Genomic DNA, 27306 nt, shown 5'->3' with positions numbered 1-27306 from the left:
CGTGCATATACCGCGCGGAAAGCCGATTCGACTGCACACACACGTGTTCAATAAATATAATATTATAATCTATATTATGTTACGCACGGAAAACATAAACAATATTAAAAAATTGTTGTCACATTATATTATTATTACACGTGTGTGTGTGTGTGTGTGTTGACACGACGCGGGTGTACTCGCGACGGAGTACGGGTCGACACTGAACCTTATACAACAACAACAACAATAATAATAATAATAATAATAATAATATAATAATCTCGCGACGCGTCTGGTAGGCGAATCGCGCGCGGTTTTCAATCTCCACCGTCGCTAGTCCGTCGTCCGGTCTCTCTTTTCTCCGTTCGGGTCTCGCCGCGATTGACCTAATAAGGGACCGGTCACGAAGTTCCTGGTCTCGTTATCGCTGTTTGTTTAATTTTAAAAAAGTCGTTTTTTATTTTTTCTCCCGCCGTGCTTTTTAAACGCACGCGATGAGTCTAATTCTCCGGACTCGCGTACATAGGTACAATCGGATATAATACGCCAGTTGTACGTATATATAATAAGCAAATGTTTATTACCCCGCGGGGAGGGGGAGTGGGACGACAACAATGAAAGGAAAAAAACTGATCGTTTCTTTGTGTACATATTATTATACATACATATATTATTATATAGGTACGTTTTTTTTATTGTCGTTTCCCCGAGTTATACTGCGGCACGCACACGCCGCACGGACGACGTTATAATAATATGAGATTATTATTATTATTATTGCCGTACGCGACCATTAACTTACCGCTGCGACCCAGATAATATAGTACGAGGTCCGAGAGATAATTTGACGCGAAAAATATATAGCGAAAAAAAAAATAATAACTCGGAGGACGGACGAATTTCGTTGTTCGATAATAACCGCAGCTGCAGAAGAAAATAATATATTATAGCGATTTCGTCGCGCGCAATCGTTTATCGCCAGCGCGATTCGACACGACCCAGCTGCAGCCGGTGTCGAGTTTCACCGAGCAGTTTCCCTAGCTGCAGTAGCACGCGAACGGGAAATCTACCGACGGCGGCGATGGCTACTCGATACCGACCACGCGGAGCTTCCCATACAGTATTATAGTGGTCGCGTTACTATTATAATATATGCACCTGCACGTCGAAATATAGCGTACCTACCGTAGGATTATAGCTAATTTCACGGCGACAGCGCTACGTATGATATATGCGTACTGAACAATATAATATCCTGATATCCAACGTATATCGTAGCGCCGCAAGACGTTTTAATGATATTAATATTAGGTTATACCCCCGAGTGCGGACGTTTGCGACTTTAAAACGGACGGTAATTAAAAGAAACGTATATATGAGTCATATGATATTGTATATAATTAATACAAACAAAACATATTTTACTAGTAGATGAGTGATAGGTCCATATATATACTTATAAAAAATATATCATAGGTAACTTAGAACATGACATATGATATAAACGATAATAAAGTATAATATTATTTAATAGCAGTGTTTATGAGGGAGGGGTCTTGCATGTGTCATTTCGTTGTTAAAACCTCATTGAATGCCATTGAATGATAATATAATATAGTTCTTTAATTACGTATATTATGTTTTATGTATAACACATAAAATACGTATGTGATGCGTATAATATATATATATATATATTTACCTATTATATATCACTATATCGCCTACAGTTTTTTTTTGAAATATGATTGAGAAAAACAAAACGATAATGTTTTACAATGAAATGAAGAATATAATACCAGAAATAATAAATGCGTAATAACGACATTATTATTATGATTTATATTGTGTCTACTACGGTTTGACTTCAGAGGTCGTCATAACTTTTCGGTAATGCTCTTGTATCCAAGATTTGATCATTTGTTGACGTAGTTTTATAGTTTATATATTTATATGTATGTAATTTAAGTAACGCGTATGTCACATATATTATAGTAATATACATTTGCGTTCACTGCAAGTTATCATAGGAAATGACTAATGGGATTTTCGTATATTATTTTAGATTTTTTTTGTATTCAAATCATCGCACGATTTGGTATCTCACGTGGCCCGTTGTGTGTTTAAAGCATTGTACTTGCATTCAGATCACGCATTATTTATCCTATTGTGTTTCATATATATATATATATAGCGTGGTGAATACTTTGCGGGGCGTTAAAATTCCTAACTCAAAGTGTGGTGATAACAATGCCTGTGCAGAGAACATCCCGTGGGTATACTTATTATTATATTTTGTCTCGATGTTATTATTTTTTTTTTGCGACCACTTCTTTAGAATACTAATTCGCGTCATCGATGACATGACAAAAACGGCTATAAACGTTCGTTATAAAGCGTGAAGTTAATTAAATTTGAAATAATAATAATGTTTAGTGGGTGTTTAATAGGTATATTAATGTTTACATTTTTTCGATTTTTAACGACGTGTATAATATATACTATATTTATTTTATATGAGCGCGTGTGTGTCTTTATGTCAAAGGATTAATTTAGAAACAAAAAATGTTTTTTTTAACACTAATTATTAGTATTAATTACAATACACTTAATATTTATACGTACGCAAAGAAATAAGCATGATCGTGAATCGTGATGTGATGTAGAGAACAAACAGTGTAGATAAAATGACGGGTACCTAGTCATATAAACTTGATCATTTTCCACCAAGAGAAAGTGTGTATATTTTCACCACAGACGTGTGATGTCTCAAAGAGAAAATTCGGTTATAACTAATTATTGTAGTTACATTTTTTTTCGGGGTAAACGAAAAAAATCGCATATTTATTTTCTAAATACGAACTCTTGTGTTGTGAAAGTGCAGTCGATCGACGAATTATTACAGTTATAGCGACAATTTAATATAGGCATTCACTTAAACATACATATTCATACAAATTTAACGATGACCTTTGGACTAAAAAATATTTTATTATTGTAATGGACTTTTGGCGCGTCTCCTTGAATTAAGTACGCTCGCGCGAGATCAGCAGAATCCGTCAACCGCGCTTTTTCGACTCGAACGCACATATAATAATATTCGACCTCAACCCAAATTTCACTGTGCGTTCTGTCCGGTGAATATGTGAATAAATGATACATATATATAGGTACCCACCGCAGACTCTGATCGATGCGATCGTTACTCGCTCGGACCATAAATGAAACAATAATTATGTGTATATAAATGTATTATAATGAGTAATAACGATAGACGACTTGCTGCCGCGCACTACGAGTAGATTCGACAAAGACAACGTGAATTAGAATCATGCTACCTTGGTAGGAATCTCTGGTCGGAAACTTGTTGATGTTATTAAGGATATACCTTAATCCTTTACCTTATCTATTGTTAATTTATTACGACATATTATATGATGGTATTTCAAATTTCAATTGATAATTATTGCAGTATTTTGGTATTATCGTAAAATGTAATAATAATAATATTCAAATATATAAACATTGTGGAACCCTAAGGTAAACAATTTCAAGATATATTACAAATTATAATATGTATATATAATATCAAATAGTCCCCCCCTCCAAGGACGTACAGTCGGATGAACGGCGACACTGCATTTATAACTAGCAAGGGTTCGCGGCGATGGTGGAGACTGAAAAGCTCATGAAAATCACCTCCAAAATGATATATTATATTGTTGTTTTACTTGGGGTGAACATCCGGCGACGACGGTGTTTCTACAACATTTCGTATCGTTTTTCCGATCGTGGAATCCGTGAATATACAAAATATAGGTGTAAAAACCTATATATCGAAAAAAAATACTACAACAACATAATATTATTATAAATATAATAATAATTACTGCGAAAACAAACGGAATAAAATAACCGGCGTCGGCGGCGGCGAATACGACGAAGTATAAAAAAACGACGCACGGCGCGCGCTCGCACACACTTACACACACGCGCACAACCGGTTCAGCGGACTGACGAGACGAGTCTAAAATGGAGTAGGTACACATCAATACAGCGCGGTGTGGGCCGCCGGTGCGTTCGCGAACCTCCGCCGTCGTCCCGTTATAGACCGTATCGCGTTGAAAACGTATTTTATGGTATAAACCTACAAATACTTATTTCTGCGTTTGACGATAGTTTTCTCAAGTTTTCTGAGTTTTTGACACGAGATTAAGTTTTCTCGGTCCCGTTTTTTGTTCTTTTTAAACCTTACCTATACTGATTCCGCCCACTCCGAAACGAAATATTATTTTTTTTAATGAATACGCGCGTGCGTATATTATTCCGTTAACAGTTTTTTATTTGTAAATCATGAAATTTGCGGTGTTTTCCTGCACGCTATAAACAGACCTCCGCGCGGTATATAATAATATATTAATATTATACGCTATGTACAATAATTATTAATGCAAATAATAACCGCCGTTAAACTTGGAATTTTCCAAAGCACGATGATTCTAAAAATTTAAACAATCGCTTGAAACGGGAATTAATATTTGATCGATTTTGTTTTTAAAATATTATGTCAAACTGTAGGGCCAGATTATGTGATGATAGAGGAGTACCAGCTGCCGGACGCAAGTTCGGTAGAACATGTAGAATTTTAAATTATGTAAAAGTACCTTATGATACATTTTATTAACAATAATAGACCAAAAATATTTATTTTAAACAAATAATATTAGAGGTATATTAGTATTTTATTAGCAGCAGTATCGCATAACATAATATGCCGTTGGACATAATACTATTATAGTATTTATACTATACATTCGGCAATCATATTATTATAATTTATATAATTTTTTCTATTATTATAGAATATTAGTAATACAATTATTTTAATGCTAAATTTAGTTCATTCGGTGTTTATAATTATAAATGTAGATACTTGTGCACAAGTGTATGTATTTGTGTATTTTTGTTGTACATAAATTAGCATTTATTCATTTATATTTTAAATTTGATGTGAAAAATAACTGCTCCAGGGCACGAAATATCTGAATCCTGGCTTGTTTCGAAATAATTGATTTTGTAAAAATAAATATTGAAAGCATATACAATCAATAATTCGAGTAGATAAACTTGTGTAAGAAAAACATTACCCCGTACACGAAATACTATTGCTATCGGCGTGAAACAAAAAGTACGACGCTCCATACACGCTGGATGTGTGCGGTTTTGTTCTTATGTCGATCGCACGATGAGGTTAAGGTAGTTCAAGTTCTCGTGAAGGGCACACCGCGGGCTACCCCGGAGGAACAGGTTTTTGCCCGACGTCGTCGCCGTCGTTGTTGTCGTCGCGATTCAATTTTTTTCATACACGCGCGATTTAACTGAGCACTGAATACACAGCTATAGTGTCTATCGAGATTGTAAATGTATTGCTGTACTACGTGCATATACAAGGTGATTCTTTTATTATGAACGTCTCATTATTTCAAAGTCTATTAAAATTTTTAAAAATATTTCTTACATACAATATTTATGGCAAAAAACAATACATTTTTTATCGTTCTAATTTTTTAAACTTTTTACTTTTTTAAATGACAACCTATATTATTAATTTTATATTCTTAAGCAAGATATTTTTCGGAGTATTTCGGTACATTAAAATTGAAATTCGGACAAGTTTATTATTAGTTTTAAGTATTTAAAGCTGGTGAGTGGACTAATAGGCTAATATTCTGTGGTTCCCGTACACTCCACCTCGCTTAACAAAACTTTAAATACTTATAGCTGATAAACTACTCGTCTAAATTTTGATTTGTATGTACCTTTCAAAATCTTACGAAAAATGTTCTGCTTCAGAGTATGAAATTAAAAATGTATGTTGTCATTCAAAAGAATAAAAAATGTTGTTTTGTTTTGATTGTAAATTATAAAAAATAAATATTTTCGAAAATGTAATATATTTTGAAATAATGAGTTGTTCGTTATAAAAAATTCCTTTGTATAAATATAAATCGCGTTGCAACCAAAGGTAAATATTTTAATATTTATTTTTATTATTATTAATACTATAAGCGTTGTAGACTTAACACCCATATAAGAATAAGCACCATCGTATAATTTAAAAAAATCTTATAGGTCCTTATTATATTTTAATGCAGTTTAATATTAATTGATTTTTGAATTTCTGAACTAGAGGAATTGTGAATCAGCATCTATAAGGATAACTCATATTATTCTTTTCTTGATTCACTATGCCATTTTCAATATTGAAGAATGAATAGAATTTTATCTCCGCACAAATAAACACATATACTTGTATTTATTTTTATGTATTATGCATTGGTATAAAATTTGAACACATTTAAGACAAAAGATCATGTATGTTTATATTTATTTAAGTTTTTTAATTGCAATTTTAAGTACGCACATAAGTTTAAACATAATTTGTCACATAATTAACATGACACATCTGAATACACAAAATATAGCAATAACAGCCTGTTGTGTACACAATACACGTCATATTATACTATTCTATTAAAGATTTGTACATAATGTAATTAATTATAGCTACACAAATGGATTTAAAACAGTGATTTATAACCAAGTGAAAGTATACATAATATAATAATTTCTCATTCATGGACCACAGATCACAGATACTTCGTCGCCATTCACCAGTCGCTACCATTTATTTGTTCGTATTCAAATCAAACGTAATATAATTATAATAATTCAAAGTTGTTTAAATTGATTATGCTCAACACCTAATATCGACAATGTCGTGACTTATTTTATAATAGTAGGCGTATTACAGATAACATTTTAAATTTTTTCCGTTATATTATTGACCCCGGAATACTAATTTATAATGCTCGATACTCGGCTGCAAACCACTGCAGCTTGCCAGCTCATAAACGAGTACACATACTTTTTTAAAGCACCGAGTAAAAATTATATTATGCGTATACGAACAAATTAACCTGTAATAAACACCATAATTTATGTAAATTGTTTAATCTGTTTTAATATCGAATATTAGTAGGTATACAGAGTTATATTTATATATAGAATATATATTATATTTATATACTTCTCCAAGTTTCATATTGTATTCGTGAAACAGGATGTGACTGCAAAGTATCACACGCCGAGGGATCCGGGATGAGAGTCCATATCAGCACGTTGAAATGAACAGAAGTACATATATATAAAAACGGTTATACGAAATCTGATTAAGTATAAAACGTGTGTAGGTATACGGCAATCCTACGCGCTACGAAAATTATGAAAATGTCGTTTATGGCAGCAATGAATGCCGAAAACGCCGAGTAATGCAGTTTAATCGGCTCGATCATATAGGTATATTGGTTCAGTTCTGACCTGAATTTCATGTCTTCGGTTTACCGCTATTGTAATTTTTAAGTTGCATTTCGCGTAGTATTTTACAATACAGATTCTATACTATAAAATAAAGTTTAGATTAGATTAGGTTATATTATAATTTATTATGTTATAATATTCCCAATTCCTTTGTAATGTATTGACTTTATGAGAAGACGGAAAAACGCGGTAACGAACACTATATATACATATAATATTATTGTATATTTATATGATATTTACCTACCTTATTACTAGGTATGCCTGAAAACTCTTTATTGTGCACCGGTGCGTTAAATAGTTGAATATGGTTTGGTACTCGGTAGTTTGGTATACTTCTTAAATTGGGCTAGGTATCAAAAAACTTACAAAAATCGCAAACGTTTTCTTTGGATTTTATCTTTAAAAATATATTATACAAGCAAATTTTTCAATTGTCCATTAGTCCATTATTGATTATTATATTTAATGAGATACTATATATGTGGTTTATTATCTTTAGTAAAAAGAAAGGCAAGAAACCACATACATTATTTTAATTTATAAATTGATGAATAATATTATTATTTTAGACTAGAACTGTATACCTGTTCACTGTTGTAAATACTTGAAATACGCTCCCATATTCTACATAAATCATTATTCTATAAACAGTAGAAACTATCAGTTAAATAATGACTTATTAGGTTTTTAATATTATTATTAATGCATTATGATTTATGAATATTGAATTGAACTTTAATATTTTATTTTTAGTATTTAGTCAACATTATTAATCAACTGTACTTTTACACTTTATCGTGATGTGTTATATTTAAATTATTTTAAATCAATTATATGTGTACGAAAATGTATGAAATTGCCGTGATAGCAAATTGCAGAGCATTAAAAGGACAAGAAGATAACCAGTTTTTCGACAGATCGATCTTGAACAATGGACCAGGTGATATAAATGATCGTGTATTTTTATTGTTTTTGTAACGGTTGTATAAATAATAATGCCAAAAAAAAATCAGTACGCACGAAAATGTTGTATATTACAGATACCTTCTAAGTGTATTATTATTAAATATAGATTATAGATGGACGGCTCAGGATTGCGTGGTAGATAGATGGAAATTTACGGTATACACGCGCTTTTGTAGGTTTCGGTAGAGTAGACAGTGCGTTAAATATCTTGCGGTCGATCTGAAATATGGCCGATATAATGGATTGAAGACGAATGAAACGATTTAAATAGGTAACGGATAACGCGCGTGCTGAAATAAAAATTAACCAATATTATACCCAACTTCGCGGGTTTAATGACCTCGGCGTGAACGGTTAAGTTTTTAATACCAGTATAATGATATATATCTGCTTAAGCTTAATTAATAATAAATTACATTAATGCCCGATACCCCGCGTCTACTTATAGCATATTATTAATTTACAATGTTAATTTATTATGAAATATTTGAGAAAAATATATTTTCAATTCACGCGACATGGCGCTAGCACGTTTTCAGTACGAATCACAGGAGACGTATATAAGTATAATAAGTGTTAAAAACTATTATATTATTTGAATATATTTTATATTATGTAACGGTATGGACTATGGAGTTGTTTTGCGCACGGAATAAAATCAAACCGTTATTCTTTCGGAGGTTTTTTGACAAACCATGCAGGCCTGCGGAGTGCTGCGAGGAAAGCGACAACTACGACTATGGCTAAGTACAGTACAGGTATACATAATATATCATATTCGTGTTAACTATTATACTGCATATAATAATATATGTATATTGTATATGAAACGAATCGCCGTCATTGTGCCATAGAAATCGTTCGTTACGAATCGAAACCGAAAGCGCGTGCCGCCGAGTTTACTGAAATGACGTCAAACGCACGCACTCCTATTATTATTTTACTATTAAATAATATTATATACATACGGCTCGAAAAAAGTCAGCGACCACGAAAACCGAAACTCATTCGTCGTCATATTATATTGTTGTTATTTTTTACCCGCGCGCTTTACTAATTTTCGGTTTCGTCGTCGACTATTGTAAAATATACGCAGACGGTGTCCCGTGAACGTTTGTGTCGGCGACAAACGCTACGACATAATATTATTATATTATATTATATTGTGTAACTTTGTCAGTTGGATGTATATTATTGTACTATATGTACAGAGCGATTCACCGAGCATCTGAATATGCGATCACCGCGAGTCTCATCCCGATACTTATTTATTATTATCTTTTGATTTATGCGTGTACTCGAATATTCTAATATGTGCCTCAGAATAGTTTCCTAGTTTTTATACTTGACATTTTAATGTGATAAGTATCGTATTTAAAAATATGGTCTGTTTAAGAATTCTAAAAATCAGAACTCGAATGAATCCTGCATAATACTAAAGGGAAAAATACAAGGAGTGGGCGGATGCTTTAATGTTGAACACTCTGTAAAATGTGGTTTGACACTGTAAACGAATTAGACACTACCGCATATTATGTATATGCATCGTCGTAAGTATATATTATTCTTTACAAATGATACAATATGTTTAACATTAATTACTCTATACAACTGACATAATATATGTTGTTGAACGACGAAGACAATCGATGAGCTTGACGATGGTGGTGGTGTACCTATATTATGATAATTGTTACTTTTCATCACTTATAGGTTATAATATTATATGCACTAGTGTTGAATACGAGCGTGAAATCATTAAAAAAAAAAATCTAATATATACGCACATTGCACAGTTAGCTAGTGTATACACATCGCATTCAAATAATCGCCACGAGATCTCGAAATTATTGTGCAAATAATGTCTGTAAGTATTTTCTCGCTCTTGCTCGCAGATATGTTACTGGAGATAAAATACTTACTTAAATGAAACTAAAAACTAAAATTTAAAATAATTATATCACGCACTTGACGCGTTACGTGTATATATTATGCAGGAAACGCGCACATATACGCAATTCGGTAATACAAATTATTATAGTATAATAGCAACCCATTTGCACGACAATGCAATATTATGCGTATTGTTAATTGTTTTTACAATGTGCGCGGCGGTGCTTAAGAAGCATTTAAAATATTATTAAAAAAATACAAATGCGTACAGCCGATTTTAATTAGCCTTGGATATTGTAATACACTAATACATATATATATGTATATATATTTATATATGCGCGAGTACAGGAGCAGTAGTATACGGCAATATAGTTGTGTTATTATTATTATTATTTTACAATGTACTTATCCTTGATGTTTTATTCTGTAGGTATAAAACACGTGTGGTTTGTAACGCTTGCAGGTGTAGTTTTGAAAATTATTCTTATATAGGGCCAAAAAAAAATAAAAATATAGTATTAATCTAACTAATAATGATAATAAAACTCAATGTGCAATATACTGAAATGTCATTATATATTATATAATATACAATATACAATATAAAAGAAATCCGTTTGACAATCGATTTTATCACGTGTACGACGGATCGTCGTCGTACCGTATCATTATAATGTATTCGAACTCTCGACGAGTTCGACGATAGCTATATAACTGTATAGTATATTTTTGTATTTACAATGATTAAAACGTTTTTACGATTTGTCGTTAAAATAATTAAACGGCTTTTTTATTATTATTTTTATATTTTCCATGAATTATAAAATTGCGATTAATTTCTCAATGCGTACAGATGACGAACGTGACTAGCACACACGACTATCGGTCATCCCGTTATCATCGTGAGTATGCTGTGTGTGTTGAAATACACGAACCGTGTAACCTGAACAATTCGGGTTAAAACGATATTATACGAACAAAATTATTAAAATTGTCTTACACGAATTTATTATTTCGAGAACGCTGCAATTTACGAATATAATTGCTTTATATTGCGTCGTATATAATAGAAGAAGGGGTGCGAGAGCAAAGCGTCCCACTTAATAATTATTGTGTGTTCTAAGAATTTTCAGACCCTATTTGTGTCTGTTTAATATATTCACACTTCTTCTGGTCAAATACTCAAATCTGGTATTTACATATTTATATATTATAATTTATATGCAAAGGAGTCCGTACGAGATGGTGGGGGTGTTAGGAAGCAGAATAGTTGGCAATTTTCCCCCGCCCTCGGACTTTTTTTTTCTATACAGTTTTCACTGTTTCGGTTAATGTTCATAATACAAATATATAATATTCCGTTTGCGATATTTATAATACTATTTAAAACAATATTTTTTAATAGTTTAATACATAAATGAATACATGTGTATATTATATATTGTGTTACAATTATTAGGCTAGATTACGGACTATGATAACACGATAGCGTTCTTTGAGCAACGTGTTAACATAATATTATGTTATATTATAATTTATAATATTATTTTTGTTAGGCTATATAAACGAGCCAGGTGTATTTTAAATAATTATTTTAGTTGTTATTTCTATTACTTATTAGATACCTAATTTATTAATATGAATACACGTGTTTATATAAAAAAAATTATAGTATACCTACTTGAAAAGTATAATATATACCTATAAGCTATAACAGAAAATAATTTGCCTCTACTTAAAAAATTCCTGCTGACGCCCTTGTCTTATATGTACCTTTATCAAATATTATACGTAAGCACAAAGGACCGACATTTTTTTTAAAGTACCTACAATAGTTTACAATATACATGTATATATATATAATATTATTTGCATATTCCATATGCGCATGGCAAGTATAACACCTAATTAATTATTATTATTATGCTACGAACTTGCGAATATCGTTTCGGTCCGACGCGGCCACGCAAAGCAGACAAAGCAGTCATCCGTTATGTTTAATATTATAGTTTTTAATATTATAATATTATAGATGAGTGCAGTGCTCCCACTTCCTCCAATTCAAAAAAAAAATTGCATCCTCCTTTCCACCACAATAGTGACCGCAGTATGTACATATTGTACATACACGCCCGTTTACCAGTAATATTATATATTATTACACGTTATTCGGGCTTCGGTCACGGGACGATACCGTTTTATAGCTGGGTAGATGGTAGATGTATCATAATTCATAATAATACAATATTATTATCACCACGCGCCGTTGCAGGTCGTCGTTAGCGGGTAAACGACAATGTACGCGAGCGCGTTTCTTCCGGCGGCACCGCAGACCGTGTCGCTAGAACACCATTGCAACACTCTGCTCACACACACACCTATATAAGTGGCGCGGCGCCGCGAAAAAAAATAGTGTGCAGTGTAATAAAAAATGTACAATAAATAATAATAATAATAATATAACACACGCACATCAAGCTGTATACAGGACGATTCACAGAACATAGTCGCGTTAGTTTTATCCTTTAAATTATGTGTTTATTCAAATTCTGATTATTGAAATTGTTGAGTGCATTGGACGACCATATTTATCCTAATAGGTAGGTATTTTGGTCTTTGGTTATTTTGTACCATTTCAGGAATGACCTGTAGTAATATAAACATTATTTTTTTAAATGTGAACGATCTATTGTTTTACTACACTTTGTTTTCATTATTCTTACGGTAGGATTTTGAAGAGGTCATTAAAATTCCATAACGCGTTACAATAAACCACATAATAGTCATCGAGTTAAAGGATTGTATTGTAACTTTTTATCAAAAAACTACGTGTATACGACATTCGTATCTTTACCATAACGTCATAAAAATTCGAATCACCGCTAATCAATCCATTTTGTTCAAAATATGATCTACGCGCGAATGTTTGAGTCTAGGTCGGAAAAGTGACATCGGAGGAGGAGGAGGAATATGTTATATAATATATTATCACATATAGTAAATGAATAATATTATATTGTAGTTGGACGGACGTACACGATGACAAACGGCGGCGTTGACACACTGTATTATATTATTATTGTATTATTATTATATACGAGGTCGATGATCTTTTTCAGTCCTTATTCCCACTCTTCGCCATAGTCGATCGCCTATATTATTAAACTATGTAGTATGTACGCACACTATCCGCGTATGCGTATGACATGTGTATAGAGCCCGCGACTTCCTGCAGTGTATTTACAAATTCACAACTATATCAATATAATTATTACATTTTAACTATAGTTTTATACACCCGCATATCCATCATCGACTAACGATCGTTTTATAATATTAGAAGTTATAGCGATTAATAGAGCTTTACAAAATTCGAACAGTTCGAAATTTGAGTCTTCGTGTTATCTCTAAATTATTAATTATTTATTTATTTATTTTTTTTTTTGAGAGAGAATAATAATGTTTAACTACCTAATAAAGAATAATTATATAAGCCCTTTATAAGTGAATAGGTACTTAAAAATAATTGAGTGATAACTGCGATTTTAAAAAACCAACCCCAAAACAAAATCAACCGTATGTCGGTGATTTATTGAAAATAACAAGTTCTATAACTAAATTTCGACTTACGAATTTTATTTAAATTATAATATTTTTACATTTTTAAAATATACTTTATCTATAAATATATAGTGATACCAAATATTCTAAAGAAAAATATTTTATTAACAATATTTCAGCACTTTTTTTCTTCATAAATTCAAGAAAATATTTTGGAGTATAATAAATTCTCTGAATAACGAGAGCGAAAGCACATACCACTCCACAATACCCGTAAATACTAAATACACCACTGTCTATATAGGCTAGTATGTTGTATGAATCGTACAATATACAATATACATGTGTACAACCTACCATATTGATATCTGTGTAAAAAAAACATACACCGAAGTTATTAAAAAAATAATATTGACGATTTACATTTTTCCCTTCAATATTTATAATAATAATAATAGTTTTATTGTAACAATAGCATTCATAATTCACAATTTCGAAAATAGATTACAATATTACAGCTACTCCTAAAAGTAGAGCATTTTTATTTTAGCATAGAAACGTTTATTTCTAGTCATTAAACTACAATCAGAAACGGACTGCGTATAACATTCTGTATGTTATATTGGCGCCGATCGAATACTTGCTGCACCCTAAAGCTGACAATCGAACACGAACCAATACGTAGAACGTACATAATAAATTGATATATTGAAATAGGTACCCAATTATTTAAACTGATATTGACAAATATGAATCAAAATAATATTACTATGGAATTGACTATTAATAAATGTTCAACCATAATATTTGGAAGTTAAATTTAAATGTATTTTAAATTTTATTATGAAGTTTAATGACACTGAACTCGTAGTTTATTCTTAACATTTATTGTTAATGCTATATAGACTATAGTAGTTTTGCTTATATATATATATATATATATATATATATTTAATGGAAGTTATATATTGGACGTTTTATTAAGTCAAACTAGTCAAAGATCATGTGAGTACAAAATACAAGTTGTAGAATCAAACATTTAATAAACACTTATTTTATTTCATGAATATTTTATATTTATATTAGGATGACATTTTTAATTGAGTACAGTGTGTACCTATGTAAATTAAATGTATTTATTCACTTATATTATACGATTGAGTTTTCAATCTCGTTCACTATAACATATTTAAAGTGAATAACAATAATATTTTTTGCACAAGACCTAAGTAAAAATAACCCAATAAGAGATACAAATGATTTATTTATTTATTTAAATATCTGGGAAATCTGTTATTTTTCAAAAGGTTTATAAATTATATTATTATCCATGACTAAAGCTCAATAAAATTTTCAACCGGATTTTATTAAAATATATTTATATGTATTAAAAGATAAAAACTGAAACAGGTTTTTTTTTATCATATATTTATTCATCTTCGTGATTATAATTTTTGATAATAGTTTAGTTAGAAAAACATTTCACCAGCATGAATTTATTGAGAACTACTAAGAAATAATTGTGAACCTTTGGTATAAAATATATTTAGTATGAAAACTATTTAATTAGTTTCACTTTTCTAAAAACACAAAACGCAATATGGATAACTGGGTAATTTGGTAAATAATGGTGAATAATGATAATATACTAAATATACAGTATAATATCTGATACACAGCGTCATATACAATGGATATTTGTAAACAAAAATTTATTATCTACCATAAATCATAATTTATAATAAACATATTCAACCATTCAGGTCTTTGATTTTATTTCTATAGTTAATTATACACATCATAGCATTTGCTAACAGTGAAGTAGACCAAAGAATTAACATTTTTTAAACATAAAAATCCATCATATTAAATTGAAATGAAAAAATCTAAATTTTTAATTATTTTACAAATATATACGGAATTAAAAATATTGTACAAATGAAAAAATAACCAAAAAATACCTAAAAATATAAAAACTACAAAATAAAAACTTCAACATTTAATTTAATAATACCTATAATTCAAATAATTCAATTGTGTATGTCAAAAAAGCTGTTTCCACAAGCTAAAAACTGTAAAAAAATATATTTTCATACATATTTAAAGTCCTATAACATATAATTAGGCATGTAAGGTATTTAGTACTTAATACTTAGTGGGTTATATTATAGTTATTACTTATTTTTTGTCCGAACTATTGATTAAATATATGTATATTTAATCAATGTCCGAAGTCTAACTGTTTACAATAACAAACTATCACTCAATAGACGCAGGTTTGTCCATATTTTGTTGCTAATGTCAAATAATAAGAACTCATGAATTCACAAGAACTTTGACCCGATGGAACAGCAGTCATGAGCGTTCATATTATTAATATAATATTATTATTACACATAAATATTAGACAAATTAGATTTTAAGCCACAGCAATGCCCTTGTATACCAATATAGTACATTATAATATTACAATAATATGTAGGTATATAGCTCACATATTTTATTTAGAAGTAAATAATACGATTTTTTGTGTTGAAAATTGAAACAGAATGAAAATCGTGCACACATAATTTTAATGATTATACTTGATAGAATTGTGATAGATAACATATTAAAATCAAATTTCGTATTATATAACTTAATATAGGTTATGTACCTACTTATATTTGACAATAATATTATTAGAACTGTATAACATCGTCGTGTGCAGAATATTCTGATAAACAACTGGTTTGTATATTATTAATTGTCATGTGATATTGAAGTTCTTAAATTTGTAAATTTTTTTTTGGTATTTACTAATTTATTACTAAGTTAGCTCAACGTTAATTTCAAGCGTATATACAATCAAATTTCCATGCAAACTTGTGAAGTTAAAATTTTGGAATAAAAATGATTTAATTAACGAAAACTTAAATATATTTTTTCACTTTATAATGTCATCTTGTAATCTTTTACAGCAATATTGAAAACTTATTTTATAGGTTTTTTAATGCAATAACTAATGTTTCCCAGACTTCATCATAATAATATATAACATTATTGTAGATAATAATGATAATATATTATAACGGGAAGGTAAGTAGGTACATTTTAGTATTCGATATTTTTTTGTGACGATTACGAGTTACTCAGTATAAGTGTATTTCGTTGTAATATATAAGAGCTGGCTATAGGTAGTAGAAGATGACATTTCGAATAACAACACGTATTCCGGTTGTCTGGCCGACTGGACGTAAATACATATATTATTATTATTTACAATTTGATAAAATAAGAAGAAAGAATTTTATGCGATAAAATACAATACGACGACGTCTTCTGGATTTGTAAGCCGAAAAAACACATCAATACGTGTAGGTACTACCGATACTTTATATATACGCATGTGGGTGCGCATATCATATTACTATATTATATCGTACTATAATATAGACGAAAACTTGCAGAGTTTATTGACCACGAAAATTCCGTATTCGTACAATCCCACACTGTCGCAGTCGCTTCCTGCGAGTGGTACCGTTATAGTGTATATAATATTATTATGTATAGGTACTTGTAGCACATAAAACATAACAATTAAACACGAACATTATTCCATCGAACGGAGTTGGGCGTTGGCCGATTGGATGGCGATTTCCTTCATCCATTCGTTATATTGTTATATATTATATATACCTGTATGTATATATAGCACGTCATTGCATAAATTGTATTTTCTTTGAATACAAATTTTTCTCCCAAATCTATAGGATTTTAGAGGAAATTTTTAGTTTATTTTTTGTGTATAGGTACTAGTAAAGTACTCATTCATGTAAACATTCGTGTACACAAATTAATTGTCGGCAAACCTTGACCAAATTGATTATTATGTAAGATTAGATTAGATTAGATTGATACCTAACAATTTTAATTTGTGACAGGATAAGATTTAAATTCGATTTTCAAAGAAATCTACTAAAACGGTGAACGTGTGCATAAAAAACGTGTTCTAGTTTTTAAATAATAACCTATAGTTTCCATTAGAGCTAAAACTTAAAATATAATATTATAATACCTATAACTATAGTTCAGTTTCTATTAATAATAATATTGAATAAAATAAATTTAGGTAGCGAGCTTAATTATGAAATCAATGTTTAAAATTGAATAATCAAACAATTATTATACTTTTCGAAGGCAAGTTTTTTTTAAATATTATTTTCATAAAATATTTAAATTACAGCTTTTATGACTTATTTTTCATAGACGCAACGTATTTAATTCTTGTGATTTCACGCCATGCAGACTAGTCGACCTGTGACCTAAAATACGCAATATTATAATAAGTATACTATTTGTATCAACGATCGATCTGCTTAAATGTTATTATAAATTATAATATTCGACGATGTACGCATATTTACAGAACTGCTCCGCAAAAAAGAGTAACTACTTCGAGTGTTATTTTTCTAGTTACCGCCTATATATACACACCAAACCATGTACATGATGATGACGATGACAAACGTATGAGAATATTACCGTTTTTTTTTTGTATTATAAAAATGTGACCAGAGCAGTTCAGTAGGTCATGCAGATAATAAACGCGCACACGGTAACAATATAACACGTAGTCTTTATAGGTAATAATAATAATGGTTCTATACTCCTATTAAATGAAAAAAATATCTCAAAAATTACGATAAAACTTAAAAATAAATTATTATGTTATTATAAATGTGTTATAAAATTAAAACTTATCACGAACTAATCAAGATTGAGTATTTTCAGTATTTTATAAATAACAAAAAAGCTGACTACGACACTATATGTGTAATATATAATATTAATATTCCTTCTTCTCACTCGCCCATTTGTAATAATATAATTATTGTATATTATAATTTAGGTATATTGTATACAACATATTTTTTAACGAAACTTGATATTTTGAAATTGTTGTTGTAGTAGAAGTAGTAGTATGTACCTGTACATCGCGCACCATGTTAATTATAATATTAATATGCCTACTTCTTCCTCGTCCGTTTATAATAAATAATATAATTTTATATTATAATGTACGTATATATAACATCTCTAACGGATCCTGATATTTTGTTGTTGTTGTTGATGTTGTACCTGTCGTGCTTCAATTGGATCGATACGGGCTGACAAGAGCGCAAAAATTTAAAATAAAATAATAAGACAGCTCCAAGTCTGGTAAAAAAAAAATAACTGTGAACGTAACAATAATAATGTGAAAAGTGTGGTCGTTTACGATTCCTACTTTTTACAATATCTATACCTATTATTATTACTTTTCGTAGTGTTTCCCTACACTGCTTTATACTGCTCTGTATACGTGAGCGCGTGTTTTTTAATAATTGTACATTTTACCTGTAATTGTGTTCACCGCCAACACGTTAGAATATTATAAATAAGCAGTGGTGTTATTGGAAAAATAAGAATCACGGGGTCTCTTTGATTTGAATCAAAATAACGTCCCTTAAAATGAGTGAACTCGTCTTAACTCGTGGGTAGAAAACTCTCGCATATCCACCAACCATCAATCCTCTAACAAATTATTACAATAATATTATACTAGTAGGTATATCGCGTATGCCAGTAGCGAATAACGATTATACTCCTGAATAATTTAAATAAATATTTATGAACAATTTAAGTCGTATTTTATAATTGTATTCACATTCAAAATATTTTTTTCTATTATCAAATAGATATTAATATTTCATAAATAATTTTTTATATTATTATTAAATTATATGTCATAATAGCTATAATGCAATAATACAATAATAAATGATACGATTTAATGAATTAAATTATTGAATTTAAATATCGTATTCAATATAATTTTGGAACAAGCGACTAAAATAATGTAATATGTTAAGGTATAAACATTTTATGTTACATGACGTACTCATAAAAGTAATTTGGTTGCTCTAAAAATAGTTTTAAAAAGAAATAGCGGAGGAGGTTCAACTATTCACCAAGCAAATTCGGGCACTGATTCAAGCGAAAACGCACGTCTCTTCTACAACATATATAGATAACTAATCGAATTCGTCACCGATTGACGTCGCCATTTATAATAATAATAATATTATTATTATTTCGTATACTACAATACTTCATTTTCAGAGAGGAGCTCTTGTGTTCTGCAATACAATTAGAATAATACTATATTTTAAATTCTGTCTAATCTTTTTTCTTTATTATATTTCTATCAATAATAATATTCATAATTTGATATAATTGAATAATAATAATAATAATAAATAATAAAATGAATATGATGATGATATTCAAATATAGTTTCCGTTAATTAAGCAATAAAAGTGACGGAAACTATTTGCAATAGATACTGTTGTTATTGAGGCAACAACTTAAGACATTTGAAATAAAATTATTTATTATTTTTTAACTCATATAATATTATGTTTATATGTATTGCATTTTTATCATAGTCAAATTAAAAAGTATATTTCTCTAACTCGAATGCTTTATAAGTTGCTTTCAGATTTGATAGAAGGTCTAACGGGAACAAAAACCGCATTAATATTAAATAATATAAGAAAAATCGTTAACTCTTATTATATATTATACTTTTAGAGGTCAAAAAAAAGTAATTTGTAGTGCACGAAACGACACGCGACTGTAATATACTACTAGTATAGTGTATTTGCCCGAGTATTTACATCTGACAATTCGCGAGCACTTGCTTCACGGCCACGCGTCCCTCTACCTGCGTCAGAATTCATAATTAATTTTCAATATATCGTTCAAAGAAATGAAAGGGTTGAAGGGGTCTGAGGTCTTGGTTTTTGCAATACATAAAATAGTCAATTTAATTTTTAAATAACGGCACTATATAGTATTTACTATTTTCTACAAATATTGGATGAACCCTATACATAAAATAAATTTTTTATTTTTTTTATTGATTATAACGATACCAAAATAGTAAAATAAATAAAAAAGATTAAACATATTAAGCAATATTCCATAAAAAAACACATGTTCTATATTTTTAATAAGATATTTTTTTCTATATAGGTATAATTGCTTTATATTTTCATTTCACGGCATCCTTAATCTAATATTTTGGTACCCTAACTGGGAAAATCTGATATAGATCACTCACCTCTCCCCCTACCCACTTAATATAATACAAATGTCCATAATTCTGAAATATAATATGTGTGTTGTAAACCGACTAGTATATAAATATAATTATAAGATCGAAAACTCGTACGTGCGTTAAAAAATCATATGATCGTTTGCGAGAAAAATCCACTTGATCTACCGCTGCAAGAAGTTCAACGATTTCGATAAAGTCGGTAAATTTATACATATAATATAATATTATAATAACAAACGAAATTGATTTCATCGAAAAATTATAAATGTACATTTCACCTATAATAAGCGAGTATAATGTTTTATTTTTCTTAATTTATACTATTAATTATTATCTGTACATTGTACTATTCTTTATTGTTTTTCTGGGATCTTCTAGTATAATTTCTAAAATAAATAATGATATTATTATATTATATCATACCATTGGAATATAGTTGTGTCAAACGGACGCAGTCGTGTTTCGAGGCAAAGTTATAAACGTGACAGGTTCGTATTTAGAACCACATACATTATAATAATATTATAATATGTAATTACAATGTATAAAATAAGTATATTTCTCAACTAGTTGACATTCTCAAAATATTTAACTAAAAGCAGCTTAATTAATATTTTTCTGTTCTCCAACTACATTCAAATATGGTATAATATAGCCGAGTTAATATTACAAATTACAATTAATAAAGTACAATGTTTAAAGGAAGGATGGAGAATTGTCTTATTGTACTTGCGATAAATACTATTACATTAAAAATTATTACGTGTACACCTTATACAGTAATATACCAGTATTTAATGGATAGCCTTTGGAAATTAAATTAATCTAAAAAAAGAAAGTACCTTTTTAAATCTAAAATTAAAAAAACTTTTAGCGAATACATAACTATTGAATGATCATAGAATATTTCTAATAAGTTCTAATTTTCAAAATTTGAATATTTAATGGAACTTAATAGAACGGAAGAGAGGGTAATCGTATTTTTATTTTTAATAAGTTGGGCTATACTATATAATATAATATGATAATATGTATATGCATTACGTTGGTTAGCACCGGCTATAACCTAAACGTTCACTCCGACGGCCGACGTAAAACAGCGATTGTAAACCGATATTTTACTATCATCCGTATACGCGCGTATGACCGACATTGTAACAAACATGAAAAATAAAAATGTATTTTTATAGTGAAAACAGACGACCCGGATCCTCTCACTGCGGACTACACCCACAAAATCTCCAACGGTACGGACAACGACGACGACGAAAACTGACGCACCCGCTACATCCATCTCAATAATATAATCATTTTATTGTCATCGAAGCTTTCCGTTTCATCTCATGTCACTATGACTAGCTGACGAATGGTCTGACCGTTTTTGTGTGGCATATAGAATTATTTTTCAAGTTTTTTTTTTTAGTTTTTATGGATAAATATATTATTTTGCGTTCTCAAAACATAAGTATACACTGAACGCATCAAAGCCACGATGCTTATCAAAATAAAATTAAAAATATATGTTTTGTTGTTTGTGTGCATAAAATCAAAAGCAAAAAATGTACAATTTTTTTTTTTACTTAAAACTAAAAAAATAATAGGGAAAAAATCTAGCTTCGTTGTGAAACAGAGTGAATTATGAACATATCTTCCTTTTTTGAATAATTTATTTAGCATTAAATTATTATTTTTACGCGTTCGTTATTATGACGAATAATTATTTTACCATAGAAAATGCTAATAACAATTAATCAATTGTAACAAACAAATCGTCTTACGAATAATTTCAGATAAATTCCATATTCACGTCATAAAAAATCCTAACCTTACAATAACGGTTTCACCGTTACGTTACAATTCAAAATATTATATTATATAAAAGCGAATCGCTGACGTCAAATATACTCATGATTGGCCTGACGCCTGTATTTATTGACGATAGGCAACACAACATACGCGTACATAGGTTTTCATACCGACAACTAATATATAATTATAATAATTATTAGTCTCTTTCTATTGTTCACACGTTTTTCAGTTTTTCACACACGTGATCACGCCTTTTGATTGATTTTTACATCACTTTCCCACAGTTTACATTAATTGAATTTTAAATTTAATACTAACTATGCAAAATGTCTATTAACTATAAAACTGTTATAACTTTAACAATAGCTAGTTGTTGACACAGCTTGCAGAGTTAAAAAAAATATCATTAAATTTCCAGTGCAGCCTTGCTAGTAACAAGTACTTCGACGAGTGAAGTACGGTGAAAGTTACAGTAAAGGTCTTTTTTTTGTGTGCATGTCGTCAGTTATTATATTTTCGCTATTGCTGTGCATTATTATTGATAATAAGTTTAGGTACCTAATAGTCTATATGGATATAAATTGTTTCTCGTCGTCGCCACGCTACAGTTAATGGATTTTTAAATACTCGGATTTATGCTCGCTTCGCACTTCATTAGACCACGTCCTCTGGTCGACAAAAACGACTTTGTCGAAATTACTGAAATTTGTATACACGTAAATACGCTATGAAATGTTATATCATTATTATTATTTCGTCCGGTCGTCCCACGGTTTTTACACGCGATGGCCAATAATGACTACATAACAGATGGAATATGCAACAAGTATTACATATATATAATGATTCACTAAACGTGCTCGGGCCCAAATTTTCGATCCACGCTCAGGAGCATCAGTCAAACAAAACGAAAAATATGAATCTTTCGGACAAAACCAGAAGACCTTGAATAACGTCCGCGCGAGTTTGATCGATTTCGGACAATAATAATATACATACACATATACCTATACACGTCGTACAGTGACTGTCGCACTTGACCGAGCGGAACACCCTAGATAATAGAAACGATTGAAACAACAACCAACCGTGTATGTCACCAGCTCACCACGCACTTATATTATAGGAACAAAAATCGTAATCGCAAGGATATTTCGAGGTTTTTCTACCTATTCCGCCACCGCGTGGGATGTACTGTGAGATACATGTATACCTATTTAGTCTACATTTAAGTATAATACACAAGTCCATAGTTTGAAGATTTAGTTTTGACGTATAAAAAAAATACTCGGTGAGTGGGGACGCACAATATATAATTAATAACGAAAACAACGGTAACAACGTAAAAAAGAGCCATCGAGCGTCTACTAGCGTTGCCAGGTTTACCATTTTTGATGATTTAGTTTTAAATAATAGCTAAGTATTATAATAGAATGACTAATAACATCAATTCTCTCAACAATCAAAACTGTTTTAAAATTTAAATAGATTTTGATTATATTAGACCAGTACTAAACTAGAGGAATTTTAATAATCTAAAAGTAAATATCATTACTGTTTTTAAAATAATACCTACGACCTACCTACCCATAATTATATTATTATTTATAATATTGTGCAATTGTTTTGGTGTAATTATTATATCTCTCATTAGTGTGTACCTATGCTATTCCAAAATTAGAATAAATAAAGACCACTTATAATGATAATCTTTTTACATAATTTAAATATAGACCTAACTATAGCATCTATTTTTTGATGAAAACGAAAAATTTTTTAAAACACACGAAAGTTAACATTCATTGTATTAAAAATATCGAGCGTTTTATATATTACATAACATACCTAATATTATTTTAAATACACACAATTAAAAGTTCTATTGACAGATCATGAATCGGTACCCTGGATCTAAAAAATTTACAACTACTGTATTTATACCAATCATGAATTAACTGATAATCATAGTAATACACTAAAATTTCTTTTTTTTTCTCGCACACTGATCGTGAAACACTCGCGATCACTACCCACTTTTCGGCTGACCTTCGTTTCGAAAATAATCACTATTATAATATAATAAACGTTCAATGGTACGAGCATACAATAAACGATAATATGCATACTACGACATCGATCACTGGTTAAACCGAACAATATATTAATGCGTGTTAATATGCGTTTAATGGTGCAACAACATAGACATTGATTATATTCCATGGCATACGTGCTATATGTTAAAATATAGTTTTGATAGACTTCGTCTGAGACGAAAATTGGACGAATCGATTTGAAAATCACGATTAGCTTAGACGAAGCCATTTTTGTTGCCTGAAAAACACATTCTCAACTGTAATTTTATGAATATACCATAATATATTTGCAGACCAACATAATATTCATGTCTTTGCTGATGGCTGATTGGCCGCGGTAACGAAAACTCAGTATATTTTATTCGATAAATTATTTATAACAGTGGATTTTTTATGATTAATAATAATACCTATGTAATATGATATTGTTAAAATATATCGATTTTTTTATTACTATATAGAGAGTTGAGTTGTTTCATATTAATTAATTATTTTTTTTTTACAATATATTATATGAGATGATGCAACATTATGTTTAATGTATTTTTATTGGCAAAATTAAGACGCTGTACGGATTCAGTTCTCATCTATCTCGTTTGAAACAATCATTTCATAACACTATTATTATTATACGATTGTGTATCCTTCAGGGTTTTTTCTTGTGTTAAACAGCTTCGCACGGAAAAAACTTTGTAATTACGTAACGGCTAAACGAACACTATAGTACTATACCTATATACTATATAGTATTATTATTTACAGTTTTTTTTTAATAAACTAAAACATTTTTTAATTTTACAATTAATATTTAGTTTTTAAATTGTTTTCTATTGCTTATTCACATTATATAATGAATTGATTTCAATATAAAGACATTACACATATTATAGTGTATACCATAAAAATTAATAATATAATAAATTAAGCATATTTTAATTTTAAAAACCAAATAACCATAACTATCATTCATTAAAAATACATTGTTCTTACTCCAGTAGAATGGTTCAAGCACCGTTAGCAGTGTTGTTTGAAACGGAAATTTCGAAATAATATATTAAACACGATACACGAATACAGTTATTATAATAATTATTATTTTAAGATTAATTAACAACAATTTTTTCAATGACATTCCGTGGTCACATTTATTTTTGTAAGGTGTTATAGAAATAATCCTAATGTTAAAGTCTATATTATAATATATAGTGGTGACATCGGTTCGCATATTTTAATAAAATAAACAATATTATACAATACGGCAATATCATTGTACACTTTATCCATTCATCAATAATATAACAAGAAATTCGATTCCCTAAGACGAATCTGATCGATTACCTTGAAGTTCATCTGTATTTTTGTTTACATAATAACTGGTGGGTAGTATCACTAGTATCACATAACTCGGACCCCCGACAGTGATCGTTTTTTCCAATTTAAATAATATATGGCTATCTACAGTAGTACAGCTATTCATGTCATCAATACGATAACGGTGTCCTTTTATTTTTAAGATAAAGATGTTTAATTTTGAAAACGTATCAACTATCAATTAATATCTAACACAAATGGTGACAAATATAACTGCAAAAGCATTCTTTAATGTCGATGTGAATCGTTAAGTTAATACAGTGATCACTGATCACTACAAAGTGAGTCAGGTGGTAAGCATTTACAGAAAAATAATATCTCCATTATTGATTCCGTGCAGCGTGCAGCTTCTGCGTACGTGTAACTTATTTTATTGTACTATCTGAGTAAAATACACTTGTTGACGATCAGTCGCCGCACACAACACGCATACACAGTAGCATTTACCGACAATATTCTCAAACACGAACGTCATACCACAAATAATTTATTATTAAATGTCAATAAAAAAATACCCTTACAACGAGCGCAGAGGTACTATACTACTAGAACTTTTTGAGTAGGTACCAACAATTAAAAAAAAAAATCCTCAAATAAATAGGAATAAGGTCCTGTTGTTATTCTGGTATTTGAAATCAGAAAGATTCTAAACAAAATAATGAGGAATAATTCTGTGTGCATGCGCAATAGTATATATATATACCAAAAATATGGTATGCTGAAATGCTGATTTGTATATTAATAAATAAAACCATAAGATTTGATATAAGCTTGAAGATTAAAACAAATATTATAATATATTACCATAAATAAACATCTGAAACAAAATTATCATCATTGATTATAATTTATACTAGAATTTTGCAAGAATTTACTAATTGTTTATTTTATAGAAATAATTTTTATAATTTAATCTGTTACACTAACTTACAGACAGTTAAAATGTTATTAAATACATACTATATTAACTAAAAACAATTAATATAATATTGTGATTAAAATTTACTCAAACAATAAAACATTTTAGACGATATTTCACCAAATAAAGCTAAATATACAAAGAAAATAGGCGTAAATAAAATAAACAAAAAATAACATGTC

At 29.6% G+C, this 27306-nt stretch overlaps 1 protein-coding gene across 2 annotated transcripts in view; it reads right to left on the bottom strand.

The window, feature by feature from the left end:
• LOC132928387 (sodium-dependent transporter bedraggled) overlaps positions 1-27306 on the bottom strand; it is an 81049-nt gene that overhangs the window by 13154 nt on the left and 40589 nt on the right. The window contains exons 1-2 of one of the 2 annotated variants that reach the window (XM_060993012.1): positions 3873-4046; positions 3714-3811 (exon numbers count right to left, since the gene is read on the bottom strand). The exons of the other annotated variant lie outside the window; for it this stretch is intronic. Coding sequence (XP_060848995.1) covers positions 3714-3811; positions 3873-4031 — 257 coding nt within the window. The 5' untranslated portion in view covers positions 4032-4046. Of the gene's footprint in view, positions 1-3713; positions 3812-3872; positions 4047-27306 lie in introns of those variants that run through there. 2 annotated transcript variants of the gene reach the window in all.

Source organism: Rhopalosiphum padi, chromosome 4, assembly GCF_020882245.1.
Source record: "Rhopalosiphum padi isolate XX-2018 chromosome 4, ASM2088224v1, whole genome shotgun sequence".
Taxonomy (NCBI): domain Eukaryota; kingdom Metazoa; phylum Arthropoda; class Insecta; order Hemiptera; family Aphididae; genus Rhopalosiphum; species Rhopalosiphum padi.
The sequence above is the reverse complement of the archived record's forward strand: the minus strand, read 5'-3'. Positions and strand labels throughout refer to the sequence as shown.